The following is a 20,986-nucleotide window of genomic DNA, read 5'->3' as shown; positions in this document are numbered from 1 at the left end:
CATTGTGCTCATCGCCTCTTTAGTTGACATCAAAGGGGTTCTGAAAAACAGCTCGGGATAGAAATCATATGGCCCGCTGGATCATCTGATTTTTAAATAATTCTTCTTTTGTCCCGACCGACAGCTTCAAACGGGAAGGGGACAGGCCAAACAATCGCCCCCAAAGACACAAGAGAAACAGGAGAACGGGCATGTTAGTGTAAACCCCTCCATGTACGTTCCATACATCAAAAGAAGTGTCAAAATGAGCCGGGCTCGTGATAATCTGATGGTCAATGGGGCAGAGTAATGAGATTTGGAATTAAGTGGAATCAAGAGCGAATAAGGCCCACGGACATCAAAGAGAAACAAGAGCGAACCGAGCTCCTCTTTATCAGAAATGTCACTGGCCGTATGATAATCAGTTTTTATAAACGCTACTATTGTATGCGTGGACTTCAAACACACTGAGCGCCGGGGCTTTATCTGTCTCTCACACGCAGCTGGGCTCGGACTGTGGGCGGGAGAGAGGAGAGGGAATTTGGTTAGAGTGGTGGAAGAAGAACGGGGGTGAGAGAACGAGTGAGAGAGGTCAACCTCTCCCACCAGTTTGAGACTGATCTGTTTTTCCCAGCAAAGGTCACCAGCTGTTGACCCCACCTCACCCCTCAGTCCCCCACCCACCCTTCCCCCATTTTCCTCCCTCCCCCCATCCCCCTCTCTTCCCTCCCATGCTCCTAATCACTGAAGCCACTGTCTGTTGTTCTGTCCCATGTGTGCATTTGTTGTTTGTGTTGTGTGTGTGTGTGTGTGTGTGTGTGTGTGTGTGTGTGTGTTTGCGCAGGCCTGCTTGCATGGCTCATCATTAACCATTTCTGCCACTGTTTATTCAGGTGGGCTGCTGTGGTGTCACCCCGCCTCCTCTCAGACACCAATAAATGACGTGTGTCTGTGTGTGTGTGTGTGTGTGTGTGTGTGTGAGTGTGTGTGTGTGTGTGTCCATCTGCTGGCTGAGGACTAGAGAGGAAGGAGAGACTGACCTTGTTTTGACAAGTTTGATTGGTGGAACACCTACTCTCTCTCTCTCTTGCTCTGTCTGTCATACACTCACACAAACTAGCTTGCAAGGTTAAGTAGCCAGAATAATAATGCTGAGCTTAAATTAAAAAATAAGAAATAAAGCCAAATCTTTTCCATGAATCATGCAAATTACTGTATATTTAAGAGATGTAACTCAGGTCAGATTTCATGTAAAGGGGTTAAATGCTGCGCAGGTGATTCACCTCCAGGGCTGTTGTTATAGAGGAGAAAGGTGATGATAATTCTAGGGGCCCAGCGCCCAGTAGGGCCCACAAAAAACCCCAGTAGTCTAATCTTTGTATGACTGAATTATTCTGCATATGACCCTGACTAATACTCATAGTAATGCTGCATTAGCATCAAAACAAAGTAGGATAAATAAAAAATGATAATACATACGTAGTCTAAGAAAAAAAGTGGAAAAGTCAGGGGCCCACTTTAGTATTCTTTCAGGGGCCCCAGAATTCCTAGCAACGGCCCTGTTCACCTCTAGAAGAAAATTATGTGCTGCATCCGGTGTAATTGGCTCGACATGGGGACATTGTGGTTCAACAGATTTTGAGTAAAAGGACCCGCAGCTCCACAATGTCTCCTCGAACACAGGTCCTTGTTTTTAAAAGACAGCGGAACAGAATGTTTAAGTGCGCATGAGAGAGAGAGAGAGCAGGATTTAAGATCGTCAGCTGGAGTTTCAGGTTCTTAAAAAAATAGTTTGTCATTTTGGGAAACACTCATTTATTTTCCTGATGAGCGTTAGATGAGCTGATGTCGCTGTCGCTCTCAATCCCATAGCTTAGCATAAAGACTAGAAACAGGGGGAACCAGTTAGCCTAGGTCTGTCCATGAGTTGTGCTTCATTTGTGTAATCCATACAAAAGCCATAGTGTAATAACGACCAGTGGTTTTACGAGGGGCTATGTTTTTTTTTAGCGTGGCCGCAGCAACTTCCTGGAGTCCAACCGCCTCTGTGAGGTTTCCAGGCAACCAGCAGAGAGTAGACACCTGGAAGTTGGCTAGTTACAGCTCGTCGTAGACATATGCGTGGTATAGATCTTTTATTCTGACTCCTGGCGGGAATGTTTTATTATCATAGTCTATTTCCTTATTGCTGGAGATAGGAGTTTTAACTGACTCGTTATGTAGATCTAGTCAACAAACAACCAACATTTCACTTAAGATATTAGACTCAACGGTCAAACAATTAATGGCAAAGATCATTTTTACTAGGACATGTACCAAATAAGTATATTTAATTTGTCCTCTCTCTGTCGTGTCCCTGATCTTTTTTTGTTGTCTGATTCTTTGTAGACGAGTCGGGCAAATGAAAGTGATACTAAATGAACCTCCCGCCCCTAGTTAGCACTCCGGCATGTGTTAAATGTGTCATCCAGCAAAGGCTTTCATGTCTGCTCAGATAACACTGGCCTTCAGGCTCCTACCACTCACATGTACATACCACACAGAGCGTTGGTGCAGGAGATGTCGGTCTGCTTCGCATATTACACTGTATACATCTGTCTCTCTGTATGTTTGCAGTAGGGCAGAGCTCTGTTTGGGTTTCTTAACATGCCCCGTGGCCTTCCATTGGTTCTGCTGATTTTCTGATCGTGTGCGTATAACTTTGGCTGTCAGCAGTGTTTCCCACAATCCTCTGCTCCTCCAAAGTGCAGGGTAATGACCGGGACATGCTCTTTTGCTTTTGTTCTTTTTTTTATTGGTGGTGTAGGTTTTGTTTTTACATTATCTCGCCAGTTGCTCCTAATAGGACTGTGATAGTGGATAGTCCTTCTTGAGAATCACACAGCCACTGCTCCATTCCATAACACACTGAAGTGCTCCAAAATACCCCATCAAGTGGCTCTGGTTGATCACAGAGGCCCCATCTATCTAATAGATTTTGCGACTAAGCTCGGTGGAGAAGCACAGGTGTCCTTGGAATTGTTTAAAGAGGGACAGCCTCTATGTGGAAGCTCTTAAGGTCCACATTTTGTGGTTGATGAAGACCACTTTGTTCTGTGTACTTTTCTCTCTTTGTGCCTGAGTGGGCTTAGAGAAGCCGAGGGATTTGGAGTGTCTTCCCTCCTTGCGTGATGGGAAAAGGACACCGATGCGGACGTTTAAGTTGGGAGAAGTTGACGACGGTCTCTGAAAAGGGTTGTCAACCGCAATTAATGGCTTCTATGTGTGTTTTTTTCCAGACATCACAATAAGATCCGGAGTATTGACGGCAGGCGGACCAGAGACCTGGTGTCTGTGGAAACTCTGGACCTGAGCAATAATGACATCACTGAGCTACGAGGGCATTGCTTCACTGCTGGCCTCCAAATTCGAGACCTGTAAGTATGACTTAGTATTACTAACAACAAAGCAGTCTTTAAAAATGATTTAACTGAAAGTAAATAAAGTAATATGATTAATTACTAGTCCATGTAGGGAGGATTATGCTTCAGAAGCAGTCAAAATTGCTATAAAAATAGATAAAGGCTGAAAGATTGTGCATAATGCTGCAACTGTGAGGGTATGCCGATCATTTGTATCCAAAATATCACTTCCAAAGCTACAGTCTTTTAATGAAAGGGTAAAACTGAATACAAAATAGTATGTAACCTAAGTGAAGAGACAGCAACAGGGGCCATTCATAAACACCTTTGAGGGAAACCATAAATCTCTGATGTCAGAATGTGCTGTGTTTGTGTTTAGGTACCTTAGCAACAACAAGATCAGCGTGCTAGAGCTCGGAGCTCTGGACCATCTGGGTTCGACGCTACAGGTCCTCCGACTGAGCCGAAACCGCATCAGCCAGATCCCCGTGAAAGCCTTCCAGCTTCCGAGGCTCACCCAGCTGTGAGTACCACTGGATTTCATCAGTTTAACAGCGTAGTTAACGTGCTGACAAAGTTGTGTTTTGATCTGTCACGAGAGTTTACCCTGGAAAAACGATATAATTTTGACGTTTGTGTTAAGGCCGAAAATGAATGGCTTTCCCAGTTGTAGCCTTTGGAGACATTACAGAATTGAAAAGAATGAAGGTTTGAAGAGGAGGAGTTTGTGGGGTCTGTTGATTGAGCTCCGTGTGCTCAACATGTGGAATGCTATTAGTGTGAGCTATACCTCTAGGGATGGATAAGGTCTGACTAGGTAAACACTAGAGCCATATTATTGGTGATTTATTGCCGTCTTCCATATCCCCAAAGTGGTTTGTTCATTCCCCGCACTGTGCTCCATTATCTTTGTCAAACTTCCCTCCAGCGTAACAGTGAGGTCGACCCATTTGTAGATCAACGCCTCTATTCTGGAGAGCGAAGGGACTCGTAATGGGAGTCTCCCCCATGGTGGCTTCAGTAGTTTCCCCAGGTGCCTTTTTGTTGGACAGGTGGCCCCGGTGACACAGTATCTGCACATGCTAGCGGTGATGCACATTAGACACAAAGGAACCCATGTGGATGTTTATCTTTGCCAACCTGGGGGCTTTTACTGCCTTGTAACAGACACACACACACGCCCGATGTTCAGATTCACAGGCTCATACAAAGACATCGCTGACTTGACACATGCAGAAAATCTCAACAGCACGTTTTTCTGTTCATGTGTCTTTTTCGTATCACTCTCAGTTTAAAGGTTCATAGCTTTGACCGTAGTTAAGAAGCCAACGTCTGCGGGTATACACTGCTGGCTCTGTGCCACAGGTGGAAACGACATCACCAAGGAATTCCTGTTAAATGAGGGGGCTGGTAACGACAAAATGCTGCAGCTATAGGAATCTTTAGTTTTGACTTTGGTATGATGGATGCTCATGTGCTGTAGGATGAGGGTAAAACGTGCTGAGAGAAAAGAAAAGAAACAGGGGGGGGGGGGTGGCTTTCCTGTTTTCGAGAGGTGATGAATAGTTCGGGAAAGTTTACACTCTGATTAAGCCTCACACAGCTTTTTCTCCCAGGATCACATTTTTAACTATGTCTGGTCTTCTTCCTGTCCACCACGCAGCGAGCTGAACAGGAACCGTATTCGTCAGGTAGAAGGTCTGACCTTCCAGGGTCTGTCCAGCCTGGAGGTGCTGAAGCTGCAGAGGAACAACATCAGCAAGCTGACGGACGGCGCCTTCTGGGATCTGGCAAAGATGAAAGTCCTGTATGTAACAGAAAAACTAAAACACTATTGATGCATTCACATAATAACACATATGAAGTTTTTGTAAAGTGATACATGTGATTTATGCTGTGTTGTAACTCCAGCTAAGTTCTTTTGCATGAAACATGTTGCATCAGAATCATGAAATGGATCATCTCTCAGCTGATATCTCATACTAACCAACTGATTTATGGAGTTTGGTTGTAGCACATAGCTTGGAGCAAGCGCTGTCTGATAGGCTAATCCTATTTGCACCAGTTAGTGGCTATTATGGGAGCATTGACTGACCAAACCTCATAAGAATGAGATCTTTTTGTGCGCTTACTGGAACTTGGTCACAATCGCAACAATCACACTTTTTGTAGCCAAAATGCAATTTTTTACGTATTACTTCAATTACACGCAAAATAACACAGTAATTGTCACAAATTACATTGTCCAAAATGCTGCTGCAGATTTGAGTCATTTCAGGGCACAATGATGCCTTTCAACCCCTGACGCCCTGTTGCTGTCAAACCACCATGTCAAGCTCCCACGTATAACAACACCTGCATTTCTCCTTTTTTTTTTCGTCCCATGCAGTCACCTGGACTACAACAGCCTGACAGAGGTGAACAGTGGCTCTCTGTACGGCCTGACCTCCCTTCAGCAGCTATTCCTCAGTAACAACTCGATAGCCCGAATCAATCCTGATGGATGGAAGTTCTGCCAGAAGCTGAGGGAGCTGTGAGTACCAGCATTTAAATTAGCCTTGAACACTCAAACTCTCATGTCTAATGTCCTTTTGCAAAAATTGTTCATAAGTCTGTAGTTAAAACTCCTAAAACTGGAATTATAACGGGGCCGCTGCGGGAAAGAAAAAGGTTCCATGCAGTTTAGCTTAAAAAATAAAAACTGCATATTCACAACTCTGTTACGAGCAGGAGAATGACATTTAGATTTTAAACTGAAATCTTCTTCGTTCGTCTCAGAGGATCTAAACCTGTTGTCATCTAGCCTGAGAACCCAAGACTGCCCACCCCCCACCCATATCATCCAACTACCTTCCCCAGGGTTAAATGACATTGTGCTTTAACACTCAATATGCTACGCTATTCTCAGGATAAGCCTGTTTATCCCATAATTAGAGCTGGGCTCAACAGCACTCAAGCTCTTCGACAAGAGTTTTTGTACTAAGTTCTGAAACGCGGAGGGAGGAGGGGGTTTGGCAAACCAGCGTGTAATCCTCTGCCGGTTGTGTTGTGGTAATTACACTGAGGGATCGCCTTTGCGTCCTTTGTCTACCGAATGAGGAGTTATTATCTGAGAGTCTTTCCTGCTCTGTTGACATGACCGTCGTATTGCTGCTGTAAAGTGCTCTGCTCAGCTGAGGCGTCGCTAACCGTGAGGTCGCCTGGGGGAATACGTGGCGCCTATTAACGGTCTGAGGGAATAAAGAGGTAGATAGCGTTCCCGTTAGTTTGCTCTGTGTATCTCGATGCCGTTTCCTGTGCGCACGTCTTACGAATGACAGATTGCTCCCAGCGCCATCCCCTTTAGATGATCCTCCCGGCGCTGCACCAGTCAGTGGTTGTATGATTTTATTATCTAGCTGCGGTGACCCCCACGGCTGATACAAGAGAGTGACTCGTCTTTATAAGGAGCCTGTTATTACATTCCCAATGGGCCCGGCTGAGCTGGTCATCAGGGAGAATCTCTGCACACATGACTGGTCAAGCAGACCTGAGGCCAGGCCACAGAGACAGACAGCGAGGCCCACAGAGAGGGCAATAAAATACACAATACTGCCTTTGACCACTGTTTGAAAGATACCCTTATCGGGTTTACCTTGGTTTATAATCAGGATTTATCAAAGGGTATTATATACATACTGTGATATAACATCCTCCCTGTCTTGTTTACTAGTGGAGCATGCTTTCTTTCCATATTTTCTGAAACAAGTGCAACCGACTGGAAATTCATTTAGTGTTCTGTTCTTACCCCATTTGGGTTTGTTAAGCTGGATATGTTGGATATGCAAGTCATATTTTGAGGGCCGCATACGACTTGAGTGACAGTATATTCCCCCCAGGGCTTACCACATGCTCAGGTAGGCTTATAATTTGAGGCTGTAGACATGTTAAGTTCAGACCGAGAATTTCTTTTCCTCCCTGTTAAGTCCTCAGTGGAGCCCTAAGGTCTGCTAATCCCATTCTCTGTTCACTTCTGTGGTGAAAAAGACACAATGGAAAAACACATCACAGAGTGGCAAATAGACATTGAATCAGCCATGAAATTTAAGTCTAATGATGTCGCGAGCTGCCTCAGCGTTCTGCCAACCTGTCATCTCCTTCCAGACCTCACACAGTACATTTCTCTCTCTTGCCCCCTTTTTCCTCTTTCTCTCTCTCTGTCTCTGCGTCTGTCTCCATCCTCTTTACTCTGTCTCGCGCTCCGCTTCTCTCTCTCTCTCCAGCAATCTGTCGTACAACAACTTGACGCGCCTGGATGAAGGCAGCCTGGCTGTGCTGGGCGATCTCCACACCCTTCGCCTGGGCCACAACTCCATCAGCCACATCACCGAGGGAGCCTTCAGAGGCCTCAAGGCCGTACGTGTCCTGTAAGTACACTGCCCCGCAACCACCGTTACCCCCACTAACTCACTCATTATGGTTTTGCCCCCGTTGGTGATGGGCCAAGGCTGGCCAAGATGAGCCACTCGGAAGCAGTGAAAGCTGACATGTTTAATACTGATTTGACCCATGTGATATTTGATATTAAGGCTTATTATGTAATATCTTCAGCTGATGCTTGAAAGCGGTGGTTGTTTTACTTTCCAACCCGAGTTTGATCTGCTTTGTTTTCATATCTATTCATTAGTTGTTTTTTAAAAACCTTTACAAGGTTCCCGTGCATCAGCATGGTCTTGGTTTCTGTAGCAACACCTTATTTTCGTTTCTTTCCTCACTTTGTTCCCTTTGTCTGGTTCTTGTTTTGTCTTAGACACTGGTTTCCAACAAACTTGGATCTAAATGCGCTCCGTGTCGTTCGCCTCCCTTGAGATCCCTCCCAGCTTTTTAGAAGCCATGAATAAAGACAGAGGTTTCTTTTTCCCACCGATCCACCTTTTTGCACAAAAAAGCCTAAACGGGCCTAAAGAAAGAAAAGGGCGAAATGAAAGGGAGAAAGTCAGGGGATAAATCCAGGAGAAAAACTTGGGGGTCTTGGTTCCTGACCAAGGTCCTCTTGGCTGTGTCTCTTCCCAGTGAGAGAGCCAGAGAGGAGGGTTGTGCCAGAAGTTGCTAGACAAGCTCTCTCTCACAGTGAGGTGACAAGCCAAGGCACATAAGGCCTCTCTCTGCTGGCACGTTGGGTGCAAGATAACTAGTTACAGAGGGTGGGTTAGGGAGCTGAGCTTGTGACTGCCATGTCTCCACTCTGTGTGTACTTGTGCTTCTCTTACTTGTGTTTAATTGCTCATTTTGTTTCTTTTGGCTTTTACCCTGTCAAAGCACACTTAATGCCCATTTATTCCCTCTGTTATCCAAAGTGTGTTCTGTCATCTCCTCGTATTATTCCCAATACGCTCGCTATCTTTGTCTCGAGTCTGCATAATCTTTCCTCTCCTTGTATCACTCCTGCCCTCCGTGTCTTTGAGGCAGGCCTAATCTAATCAGTGGTCGGGAGGACAGGCATAGGCTGGGCCGTGAAAAGGAGCTGGGGGAGCTTTAATTGGGCCTGCGCTGCTGGCCGTGCTGGCATGGGGCTGGAGCCTGCATCGGGGTGTGAAAGCTCCAAACAAGCCAGCCTGCCCTCTAATTCGGCCACGGGGGTCGTTGGCTCATCGGGCCGCCCCCCCCCTCTCTCTCTCTCCCCGTGCCCGGTCTCCCTGCGCCGGAGCCCCCACCACTGGCCTTGCTTTAACAAGGCAAAGGCCATTCACATCCAGCCAGCCAGAAAGAGTAGGAAATTGGCAGCCCCAGTCCAGTCCAACTAAGACAGTGGCCAATGGAGACTGAAAAGAACCAGAGGGGGGGATCAGAGATGCTTGGAAAAGCAAAAAAAAAAAAAAAAAGGGGAGGGGGATGCTATTGTGGAGGTGGTGGAGGGTGTGGCTGACCATCAACCTCAAAGGCCCTTCTCAAGTTTGAAAGAAAGTCTTTTAATGGTTCAGAGGAGACCTCCGATTCTCTTGTTTTTCTTTTCAATTATCATGCAGAGGGCGGAGGAGGAGTGGGGGGAGGGAGGGGGGTTCCTCCGCTGCTATGACTTCACCTACGGAGGTAGTTCTTTAGACCTCGCAAGGGGGAAATGAAGTTCATTCAACAAGTGTTCGGAAACCCCCATACACTGTAAAAAAAAAAAAAAAAAGAGGGCCTTTTCTCTTTCCCTTCTTTTCATTGAATCCATTCTGTCTTTACTTGGCCACAGCTGAGCTTTGTCCTTAACCTCATTAAGGTTCTTGGCTTCAGTTGGACCGCGCCGTACCTGCCACCATCGGACCAACAGACCCGACTGTCTGGCCTCTGACAGGGCATTGTGTTCCCGCCAATCCCTCCATGCCGTCATGAATTATACATGTGTTTCCCCTGTGCTGGGGCTTGCCTCGACACACCAACACACACACACGCACGCACGCACGCATACTCACACGCACGCCTCTTCTCCACCCCTCTAAGGAAAGAATGCGCTTGGTTGGCAGAGCAGAGCGGCAGAGGGGCTCTTAAGGCCAGGTGCAGAGGGGGAGGGAGCGTGGGCGAGGGGGTAACCCGTGACTTCCAGACCAGCCTCTGCCAGGGCTGTGAAACGCTTCAGCGCTGGCAGACTCTGTCCCTGCTCTCCTCCTTCCCTCCCTCCCTCCCTCCCTCCTTCCATCTCTCTTATACCCCTCTTTTCTCTCCTTCTCCACAGGGAGCTGGACCATAACGACATCTCGGGCACAATAGAGGACACCAATGGGGCCTTCTCTGGATTGGACAGCCTCAACAAGCTGTGAGTCTCTTCTTCTCAGCTCTTTTCTTCTTCTGTCCCCCTCCGCCTCTCCTTCTCTACCCACTCCTCCTCTTTTTTTTCATCTCTCTGTTCTGGCCTGTCACTGACTCTGGGATTCTCTCTGCTGTTCTTCAAAAACAGACACTCAAAAGTAACAGGAGTGAGCTTTTGCATCCAAAAGTTTCCCTCCAAATCCCCGGTCACCCATCATTGCCAGCTAAGTTGAACCAGTCCAGTTTAAAAAGGCCACAGAGTTTGAGATATCGATCCCCCTCAAGACCCCACACTTGACTTGGAAGGGAAGTATTTGCAGTGTGTGATGATGACTCACAGGGCCCCTCTTCCTTTTCTTTTTACAAGGCTTGCTCATGAAATATTGAAGATCATTTTTTATTCTCCCATCATCCTGTAGAATCCAACGCCAATTACTCTCCAGCTCAATCTGGCTTTCATCTTATGATTTCATTGTTTCCCTGTAGCTTTATGGCCGGACTAGCTTCCATTTGCTTCTAAATCAAAAGATACAGTGTATTCTTTTGTAACAGTTTTTCATTATTATTTAAAGATGTTTCCATCAAGGCAGCCTGTTAAAAAAAAAAAAAAATTCAGTGTTGAGCTGGCAAGTTGAGAAATTAGAGCGGACATGGAGTTGCTGGCATTGAGCGGCAATCATCAACCTGCAGCATGAAAAGATGATGTCCAGCCAAGATGGTGCCCAGTGTGGGCACGGCTGAAAGAGAAAGAACTTGAGAAAGGGCTTTTCTTCGAGCTGGCGGGGGTTCGCTCCCCAATAGGCTTATTTCTATTTCTCCTCCATGCCTCCGCTCCTCTCGTCCCCCTCGTTCCCAGTCCCCGTTGTTAGGAACTGAGAGAGGGTGAAATTGAGGGCTGCATTCAGTCATCAACATCAAACGCCTCACACGCCCCGCCCTCTGACCCTACCCCCTTTTGTCGCAACGTTGGCGGAAACGGCCCGCTGCATCCCAACGCTGGCAAAGCGAGCCATGGGAAAAAGACATGCAGAAAAGAGAAAGAAGGGCTGAGACTTCAAAGTGTCCACCACACACACTGGGTTTCCTTAAAGCAGCTTGTGAATGCTGCCACATGGGAGGGAAGTGGGTCTTCAAGCTCTAAGCCAAAGAAAATGATTTCATTTTTGTTGTCACAGGCTCATCTAGTTCCTTCAAAATAAATAAAAAAAAGTTTCAAAAATCACAAAGTAGCCCTCTTGTCATTTCCCGTGACAAGACAGGCCGTCTGTTTGTGTGGACATGTGGATGAGTTTGAACACTAGAGTCTTCATTGTGAAGCAGCCAGCCGTGTCTCCTCTTCCTGTGAAGCAAAGGCTACAACAGGAGAGGAGAGGAGAGGAGAGGAGCGCAGGGAGGGGAGGGGAGGGGAGGTGGCAGCAGGGAGAGAGGACGGAAGAAGGGATTAGGACCCCAAATCAGAGAAGAACAGCAACTCGCCACTTGGCTCAGAACAGGCACGGACACACAATCACATGGGTTTGCACGTATGTCGTTACAAGCCCTGTGAGGACACACACACACTCAGACAGCAGCACCCCCCCTGGTCATTCTATTAAATTCTAATAAAGATAAAAGTGGTCTTTGAAGAGCAGCGCACCCCCCAACCCCCTCCATCCAACTCCAACTCCAACTCCATCTACTCTCCCTCACCCTTCCTCCTGGCTAATCTCCATGCAGTTCAGATTTCCAGTACCTCAATCCCCTCAATCTTATCAGATACAGCCTTGCTAATTGTGCCTCTCTCCCCCCCTTGTGCTCTCTTTTCACCCCCTCTCTCATCCCCTTCTTCCCCTCTCTCTCTCTCTCTCTCTCTCTCCCTCTCCCTCTCTCTCTCCATCTATCGACACCCTTCATGTTTGGAAACGGCAGGACTCTGTTTGGAAACAAGATCAAGTCGGTGGCCAAGAAAGCCTTCTCTGGCCTGGAGACCCTGGAACACCTGTGAGTATCCCACAATGCTCGGTACCGCCCCTCCCCTCAGCCGGGGGAGAAAGAGAGAGTGAGCGAGTGTGAGGGGAGAGAGGGTGGAGTGTGTGTGTGTGTGTGTGTGTGTGTGTGTGTGTGGAGGGAGTGGGGGGTTGCCAAAAGTAGCTGGCAGAGAGGAAGCCGCTAGCAATTTAATAGCGTCTTTGTAAAAGGAGAAGACAGGGGCTTTTGCAAGCGCCCAGCTGCTTCTCTCTCGTTAGCCTAGCACAATCTTTGGCCTTTTTTTCCTGCGTCTACACAGGAACAAAGTTATTGAGCATATGTTGAGCTCCGTAGAAGAAATGGAATTCCTATAAGCTCTTTCACAGGCCTTTGTCCAATGAGGGGCGGGGAGTGATGGAAAAAGTTGGCTTGTATTGCTGCTTACAGATACAGACCTGGATATTTCCACATCGGTTAAAGGGTGTGATCGTTGCTAATGGAAGTTCATATGCAGCTATGACTGTACTGTATACTGTGTGCATACAGTTGATGAGTAATGTAATGCAATGTCCCGACAGGAACTTGGGCGAGAATGCTATTCGTTCCATCCAGCCCGATGCCTTCAGTAAGATGAGGAACCTCAAAACCCTGTGAGTTACACTGATGCATTCACACAAACACACATGATTTATGTGCACAAAACCCACACGCGCAGACGCAGCCAGCAGCAGATATACGCTCACACGCCTCAGCTCAGATAAAAACACACTCCCACACTGCTTTTTGGCATCCACACACACTCAGAAAAACATATATTCAGTTACAGATGCAAACAGATGTGATGTATGGCGCATTTACTTATTCCTCTCATCTCCTCTCTTCTCCTTCACAGTCTCATTCAGAGCGACAGCTTCCTGTGCGACTGCCAGCTCCAGTGGCTGCCCGTCTGGCTGTCGTCACGTGGTTTGCAGGCCAGTGTCAATGCCACCTGTGCTCACCCAGAGAGCCTCAAGGGCACCAGCATCTTCCAGGCCCCCCCCAGCAGCTTTGTGTGTGGTGAGTTTTGTGTGCGTGTGTAATCTGTGTTTATGTGGGCGTGTGTGTGTGTGTTGAGCAAGAGACACTGACTGGAGGCACAGATGGGCCACATTGACAACTTGGCGCTCTGCTGCTATTTACATACTCGCACATATTTGTTTGTGTGGTGTTTCTGCTAAGCTCTGCGTTTGCATACTGACATGCTAATGGAGCCGTATGTGTGTTTTATTTTCCTCGTTGTCATCCATTTATGCATAGCAGGCAAACACCTACTGAGAAAGACTTGTGATGTTTGACATTGGACCACACATATGATTAATGCGTCCTTACTCAACACAATCTGTCTTCCTCTCTTCTTTTCCCTCGATCTCCACCAGACGACGTCCCGAAGCCCCAGATCACGGCGCAGCCCGAAACCACGGTGACGGTCCTCGGCAGCGACGTGCGTCTCACCTGCACGGCGGCGAGCAGCAGCTCCTCCCCCATGACCTTCGCCTGGCGCAAGGACCAGGAACTGCTGCGACACGCCGAGACGGAGAACTACGCCCACGTGCAAGCTCACCACCAAGGCACCACGTCGGACGTGCCCGGCGCCAGCGGAGGAGTGATGCAGTACACCACCATCCTGCACCTGCGGAGAGTCACCTTCGCACACGAGGGCCGTTACCAGTGTATCATCACCAACCACTTTGGCTCCACCTACTCCAGCAAGGCCCGCCTCATCGTCAATGGTAAGTTGTTGTTGTGATATTATTATTATTATTATTATTATTATTATTATTATTATTATATTAAATGAAGAGTTTGGTTGTTGTGGTTGTAAAAGTCTGAAAAAAAAATTTAAAAAGTCAGAAATATTAAGGATCACACAAGATGGACAGGAAAACACACGCCCCTCCACTATCTCTGTTGACATGTGTGTAATCGCATCATTTCCACCAAATAAAATGCGTGTTTATGTTAGACAGACCAGAGTTTCAATTGTCCCATTTGACAGAGGCACGATTGAGATAAGTGGCCATGCTGAGTTCTTCTCTTTGCCTTGAATAAAGTCCTCTCCCTCTCGCTCGGCCTCCATCTCCTCCAGGATGGTATTCGGAACAAATTGATTTAGCTGCATGTCAGCGCTAACAGGGGCCATCTCCTCTGCACTCACTCATCTCGCTTTCCTGCAAATGGAAGAGCATTTATCTAAAGCTCGGTTCCCCGCTGAAGTCCGCGTCGGGCCCTGGACGGTCAACTTCCCGTGGATGTATTATGGGTGGCGTTTTGTTCCACCCGTGCTGATGGAACTGGTGTCTTTTTTTTTCTTTCTTCTTCATCCACAGTTCTCCCATCCTTCGTGAAGACGCCCAAGGACAGCACCATCAGGACGGGCCACAAAGCCAGGCTGGAGTGTGCCGCCGAGGGCCACCCAACGCCTCAGATCGCCTGGCAGAAGGACGGGGGCACGGACTTCCCCGCCGCCCGCGAGCGCCGGATGCACGTCATGCCGGACGACGACGTGTTCTTCATCATGGACGTCAAGCCGGAAGACATGGGCGTGTACAGCTGCACGGCTAAAAACACAGCGGGCACCATTTCCGCCAACGCCACCCTCACCGTGCTCGGTAAGACCCGACATATTTCCATCTCGTCATTCACGTGAGCTGAAGTTCTCGTGCTCAGCGCGACATACCGTCGATCATATTCCCACAACCCCAAAAATGAACACTTGTAAATAGCTCGGCGCTCAGCTGGGAATTGGTCAGTCCGAGGCTGCAGAATGAGAGGCTTTATATTTTTCTTTTCTCGGCAGCTGTGGCCTTGCTGCAGGTCAGGGGCCAGAGGTCACAGTTGGGGGTCAAAGGGGGATGGTGGGGGAGCAAGAGGGACTCATAGAGGGGTGTTTGTTAGGCATTCCCACCCCCACCCCCCTCTATCCTGTCTTGGTGGGAGGGACAGGCATGGCTGCTTCACTGCAGGCCTCAGTGCTCCGAGTTTATTGGCTGTTTTACACTGTTAAATCAAACAAAACGGCGCTGCTCTCCTATAACCATCTCAGCACATAGATCATCTTTGTCCTTTGTCTTTGAACTGAGCAAAGCAGTCCCTTGTTGAGCAGAGCTAAAAAAGAGCTGGGGGAGGGGCTGTCGTCTTTGCTTTGTTACAAGCCTGAAATTTCCCCTAAAGAGCTCACATGCAACAAGTTCTATGTTTAACACGGACAGACTGGTGCAGTCGGTATTTCGGTCACACATTTGAATATTGTGCGAGTTGTTCGACCGCTCAGCGCTTCAAGGCGGCCGCTAATCCACTCAGCAATGTAGAGTACATATCGAAGCGAGCGACCTTGCCTCTGCACAGAATCTGTGATGTTTGGGTTTGAGAGACACAGGGGTAGGAGGGGGGTGGCGGGAGTCGAGGGGCCCCTGTCTGGAAAAGAGTGGCGGGGGAGAAAAATGGGAGCCAAAGAAGAAGTGGAATGGTTGAAGTGTGTGTGTGTGTGTGTGTGGGGGAAGGTAAGCAAGTAGGATTTAGAGAAAAGAGGAGGGGTGGTAGAGGAGGGGGATTGATGGAGAGGGAGAAAGTATTGATAGAAGAGTGAGGGGCGACTGAAGTGGGTTAAGTGAGATCTCTTAATCTGTGTATGTCCCACTGTGAGGGGAAGTGCTCAGTCTGAGAATAGAGGCCTACCTACACACACACACACAGAACACGAAGTTGCCAGGGAAACGGTGAAAACACGATTTTGGAGAGGGTTTCTGCCCCGAGACAAATCTTGTTTGGTGTGTCACGATGTCAAAATGAATGAAAACGAGTGAATTTGTCAGGATCACAGATCTGACCTCAGATGTATAAATACGGTGGTTAGATGAGACCGTCGTTGTGAGACGAGCTCTTCAGTGGCTGGATATCAAACTCAGAACATCGCACTTTGTGCTGAGGCTGCCCCGCTGAATCACCACGGTCCCACAGTCTGTAACGGAGACTGTGAACAAAGCAGAAACCCAAGAACAGAAATCTAAAACTTTGATGCCATAGAATAACAAAGGAATAATAGAAAACACCGACCTCTGGGATGGCGCAGTCTCCAGGCTTTTAAAAGAGAACTATAACATCTCCTCTCGTCCGCCACAGAAACCCCCCATCTAGCCCAGGACCTGGAGGATCGCAGCGTGCTGGTCGGGGACACGGTGGCTCTGCAGTGCAAGGCCCTGGGCAGTCCGCCGCCGCGCATCACCTGGCTGCGCAACGACCAGCCCCTGCGCCCGTCCGACAGACACCACTTCACCCCGGGCAACCAGCTGCTGGTCATCGGCTCGGCCTCGCTGGAGGACGCCGGCCGCTACACCTGCCTCATGTCCAACACGCTGGGCACGGAGCGCGCTCACAGCCAGCTGGTGGTGAAGCAGCAGAGGAGCCCCTGCGCCTCGCCGTCGGGCCCCAGCACGGTCACCATAGGGATCATCGTCATCGCCGTGGTGACCAGCATCGTGGTGACGTCGCTGGTGTGGGTGTGCATCATCTACCAGACAAGGAAAAAGAGCGAGGAGTGCAGCGTCACCAACACAGGTGAGTTGCGTGGTTACGTAGGGTCAAATACTAGAGTGGAGCTGTAATTTTTTGCTTTAAAGGGATAGTTCAGCATTTTGAAACATTGGCCGATTGCCATAATCCCTATAGTTTTAGGAGTATAATTGTCGGTGCAAGCTATTTTTAGAATGGCGGAGCAGAGCCATGAGCTGCAAAAAAAAGTTGTGACCTGCACATTCACCATGAGAATGTGCAGCTTGCGGCTCTGCTCCGCCGTTCTAAAAATAGCTTGCACCAACAATTAAATGTAACAAACCTACTCCTAAAACTATAGGGATTATGGCAATGGGCCAATTTGCCAAAATGTTGAACTATTCCTTTAATACTTTAAAATGATTGAATGAAAGCATCATAGCGCTACCGTCTGCACCCGCAGCCCTGGTTGTAATGTTGCGTGTCCCGATGTTTTCATCTCTCCCCCAGATGAGACCATAGTTCCTCCAGATGTGCCCAGTTACCTCTCCTCCCAGGGCACTCTGTCAGAGCGGCAGGATGTGTGCATCCGCGTGGAGGCCGGCGGTGGACCTCAGCCCAACGGACACGTCGTAGACACCACAGGTTAGCTGACAGTCCAATCTCAGCTCGCTCTTCCAAATGTTTGCCCCCCCCTTCTTCCCATGAGCAAAGTTGGTGTGTTGCGTAACGATGAAAGGAGCAGCGTTGTCTGCGAAGGCCTGCTCAGCATCAGAGATAATTACTGCAGACACCCAAACCACAGTGTTGATACACAGTTGTTGATTTTTTGCCTCCAATTCATTCATTTTCTCCCTCCCTGCCCGCAGGTTACGACGGTGCAGTAGTGTGTACGGATTGTATGGAGAACAGCAGCAGCTACTCCAAGGATCCCGACTACCTGACACACGGCTACGGCCCAGCCGGAGGCACAGAGTATCAGCAGCACTCCCTGCCCCCGCCTTACTCTCACTTTCACCCAGCGGAGCATCACGACCCGGCTTCACACACAGCCCCGCTCTGCAACGGGACACCCAACGGGATCCGGAAGGACATTCATGGATCCGCGTATCCAAAAAACCACAATACGTTACAAGGGAACCAACAGGATAGAAAAGGTAAGACGATCGGAGCGAGTTCAAATGCCAACAGCCTGATCCCGTAAACACAAACAGTAATGAAGTAATAAATCCAGTCGGCTTCCAACGGCCCCAAACTGTCCCAGTTTTCCTATCAGGTGATACCGTGAGAAACTATCAGCATGCGAGGAGCTCTTATCGAGACAAACCCCTTTGAACCTGATTGTTGATAGATTGGCTCCTACCACCACCTGACAGTGTATCATAGTTGCATGCCCAGAGCCCCTCAGGATATCTCTCGGAAACCACTGCAAAGCAGCACTGAGTTTCCTCTGCTGCCAAAACTCTTGCAGTTGCACGTCAGGGCCTGTTCTGGGTTTCAGCTTCTTTTGCGAGGAGTAATACCACAGGAATTGGCCTCCAAATACCTATTCTCACCTCCGCATGTCAACGCAGCCCTGTTCTCACATTCCACCACCTCCATATCCTATAGCTAAACGCATATTTGTCTACACACACACACACACACACACGTCACGTCATCGACTTTGCCTGTTTCTGACTCCGCCTCCTTCTGTTCTGTGTTCCTCAGCGAGCAGAGCGGGACAGACGCCGCCGTGCTCTCCACCACAGGAAGAGTCCTTCCACAAGCCGGTGAAGCTGACCGGCGTGACGAGCCACGACAGTGACTGTGAGCCTGAGCTCAGACAGACTCTGCTGTCCAATGGACACACCCTGAGAGCCTCTCAGAATGAGAGCACCCCCCTAAGGAGAGCCAGCGACTAGCATGCGCTGCATCTAGCCCAAAACATGGACTCACGATAGATGAGTGGACTTTTAAAAAAAAATCTTTTTGCACTGGGAAATAAACTGCTACCTCATATCGAGGCGATCGATCCTGAGCCTCCTGGATGTCGTGGCAGGGGGGCGCCGGGAGTGGGAAAAAGAAAAGAAAAAAAAAAACACAGGGGGCATCCGGAGTTTGAAGGTGGAGCTTGTGTGGGTGGCGTCCCATCTGAGCGTATGAGCTGTACATAGTTAAAACCTTCCCTTGGGAGGTGACCAATAAATTCTAGCTCCAAAAAAATGTGACTTGCATTTGAAGCATGTAAATGTAGGGAATCTTGTACAGTGTATGTATGTGCAGGGGAAAAAAAGAGAAATATACCTTTGGACATTTGACTGTACATAAGAGTTTTCTTATATTATATATTATATAACTTTTACAAAAGAGTATTTGAATTTATGTGCATGACAAAGAAAGGAGTGATGGTATTTTTATTTTTCTTCAAAAAAAGACTGTCTTTTCAGCTTTTACCAACATTCAGCTGCGGTGCCTTATTGCATGATCAAAGAAAACTCAACTTGTAATAGCATATATCAAGAGACTTTTCATGAGAGATACTGGTACACTCTTTATAGCAAACAAAACAAAACACTTGATTGCACTTGAATTTTTTTTTTTCCTTTGACAAACGCTGCCAACCATGGCCTTACAGAAACACAGTTCACACTTGTTATCGTATGAAGGAAGAGCTTTGATGTAAATTATTTTGGTACGTCAGATGGTACAAGGTGGGATGTTCGCAGGCGGTCAGTTAAAGCACTTTTTATACTCACTTCATAAACAAGCCGATTGTGTACGTGATATCTGCCAATGAGAATGCAGGAAACTCCTCCGCACGAGGAGACATTCCACTTACTTTGACAAGGTACAGTTGACAGTACATACTGTAACATTAAGGCTCTTCCACCTGTTTCACAATATAAATGTTACTGCAAAGCTGCTCTGAGCTGGTTGGGAGAAAACCTTTCCTCTCAAAGGTTCTTTATTTGTCCAGGAAAGTGACTTTGGCACAGGTTTGCAACATCAGCCAACAGCTGTAATTTTGGAGCTGTAGTTTGTATCATATAAAGCTGTAACAGCTAGAAGTGTGGACACAGGACAGCTGTCATGAAATCTCCAGTCACGTGCGCCCCCAGCGCTGACGTGTAATTGGCTCAATGTTTAATTAATTAAGCAATTGGAATGCTATGAATTAACTTTTTTTTTTTTTAAACAAAAAAAGATGGAGAATCAGGGAGAATGATGTTGTATTGTGTCATGATGTTACTGCTGTATTAAGCCTAAAGATCCACAGATGATGTGCATGGCCAGTATTCCACCTCTTGTCACACTACCACCACCACCACATTACGATAACCTTTTCAGCATCACTACAGTTGAATAATGTTTCATGCTTGAGGAAACTAAAGGTGCGGCTCGATGCTGTGAACAGTGGGAAAGCTTGTGAAACGTGCTCTAACCAAACTTGGAGGAATAATGCAGTCAGACGCTCCCTGGACTGTCACTGTCCCTGCATACACTGGCTCTCAAATCACTCAGTAGTAGTTACATTGTTAAATCCCCACCCCCTCCTCACTGTGCCCTTGTCTGAACCCTGTTCTGTTATCAGTGGCCTTATCAAGGTGAGCTGGAGGACGTGCTCCTCTTGTTACTCCTGATAGCACCACCAATCAGAGATGATTTTTTTTTTTTTACCAGCAAAGACCAATCAGAGAAGCCCTGGTGGGAAACCAGTTCCAGTGTAGCAGGTAAAAGGGACGAGAGGGGAGTCGGGTGCAGGTCGTGTTCTGAGTAATTTATTGAGACAAATTGTCCGAAAAACCGTTGTACCAATGTCAAAGCTGCGAACAGTGAAGTGTCTAACATGGCATTGAAGTGTCTAATAAAAAAATCACATTTTGCTATTATTCCAAAGTGTTTTTTTTCTTCTGTGTCTCTGCCCGGATCAACACGTGAAAGGATGTTTTGTGCGACAACTGCATCACAAACAGCTGAGTTAGCATTCAGTGCTGCTCACATGTCGCAGCGGTTATGGTGAAGTCATCAATTCAAATGGAGCATGGACATGAAACCCAGAGACCTTGATCTTCAAAGCAGTCAAGTAGCTTGCGCCTGGACCGCTAAAACACACACACATACACACACACACACACACACACACACAGAGCTAATCTTCCAACCAGGAATGTCTCCTGGCTCCCTGAAGCTCCAAAGACAGCAGGCATATTTTTTCCTTCTGTGGGCTGTTTAAAATATTTGCTATCGAGTCAGGGCTGACTTGAGGGTCAGTGGCTGGCCAGAATGTGCATTCCAGATGGACGTTTGTCACCGGATGATTGACATGCCCCTGGCCGTGGCCTCCACCAATCACACACCGACCATTGTTGTCCAACAGC

At 47.8% G+C, this 20,986-nt stretch overlaps 1 protein-coding gene across 2 annotated transcripts in view; it reads left to right on the top strand.

The window, feature by feature from the left end:
• lrig1 (leucine-rich repeats and immunoglobulin-like domains 1) overlaps positions 1 to 20,497 on the top strand; it is a 37,517-nt gene extending 17,020 nt beyond the window's left edge. Inside the window, exons 4-18 of one of the 2 annotated variants that reach the window (XM_085776144.1) lie at positions 3,258 to 3,395; positions 3,760 to 3,903; positions 5,044 to 5,187; positions 5,770 to 5,913; positions 7,643 to 7,786; positions 10,078 to 10,158; positions 12,060 to 12,131; positions 12,677 to 12,748; positions 12,991 to 13,154; positions 13,514 to 13,867; positions 14,465 to 14,746; positions 16,257 to 16,691; positions 17,136 to 17,270; positions 17,495 to 17,782; positions 18,336 to 20,497. In XM_085776144.1, coding sequence (XP_085632270.1) covers positions 3,258 to 3,395; positions 3,760 to 3,903; positions 5,044 to 5,187; positions 5,770 to 5,913; positions 7,643 to 7,786; positions 10,078 to 10,158; positions 12,060 to 12,131; positions 12,677 to 12,748; positions 12,991 to 13,154; positions 13,514 to 13,867; positions 14,465 to 14,746; positions 16,257 to 16,691; positions 17,136 to 17,270; positions 17,495 to 17,782; positions 18,336 to 18,529 — 2,791 coding nt within the window. In that variant the 3' untranslated portion in view covers positions 18,530 to 20,497. Of the gene's footprint in view, positions 1 to 3,257; positions 3,396 to 3,759; positions 3,904 to 5,043; positions 5,188 to 5,769; positions 5,914 to 7,642; positions 7,787 to 10,077; positions 10,159 to 12,059; positions 12,132 to 12,676; positions 12,749 to 12,990; positions 13,155 to 13,513; positions 13,868 to 14,464; positions 14,747 to 16,256; positions 16,692 to 17,135; positions 17,276 to 17,494; positions 17,783 to 18,335 lie in introns of those variants that run through there. The other variant, XM_085776145.1, reaches the window with a different exon arrangement.
• The last annotated feature ends 489 nt before the right edge of the window (positions 20,498 to 20,986 follow it).

This window comes from Trachurus japonicus, chromosome 5 (assembly GCF_045865225.1).
Source record: "Trachurus japonicus isolate A0001 chromosome 5, Traja_1.0".
Lineage (NCBI taxonomy): Eukaryota > Metazoa > Chordata > Actinopteri > Carangiformes > Carangidae > Trachurus > Trachurus japonicus.
Note: the sequence above shows the minus strand (reverse complement) of the source record. Positions and strands in the feature narration are given on the sequence as shown.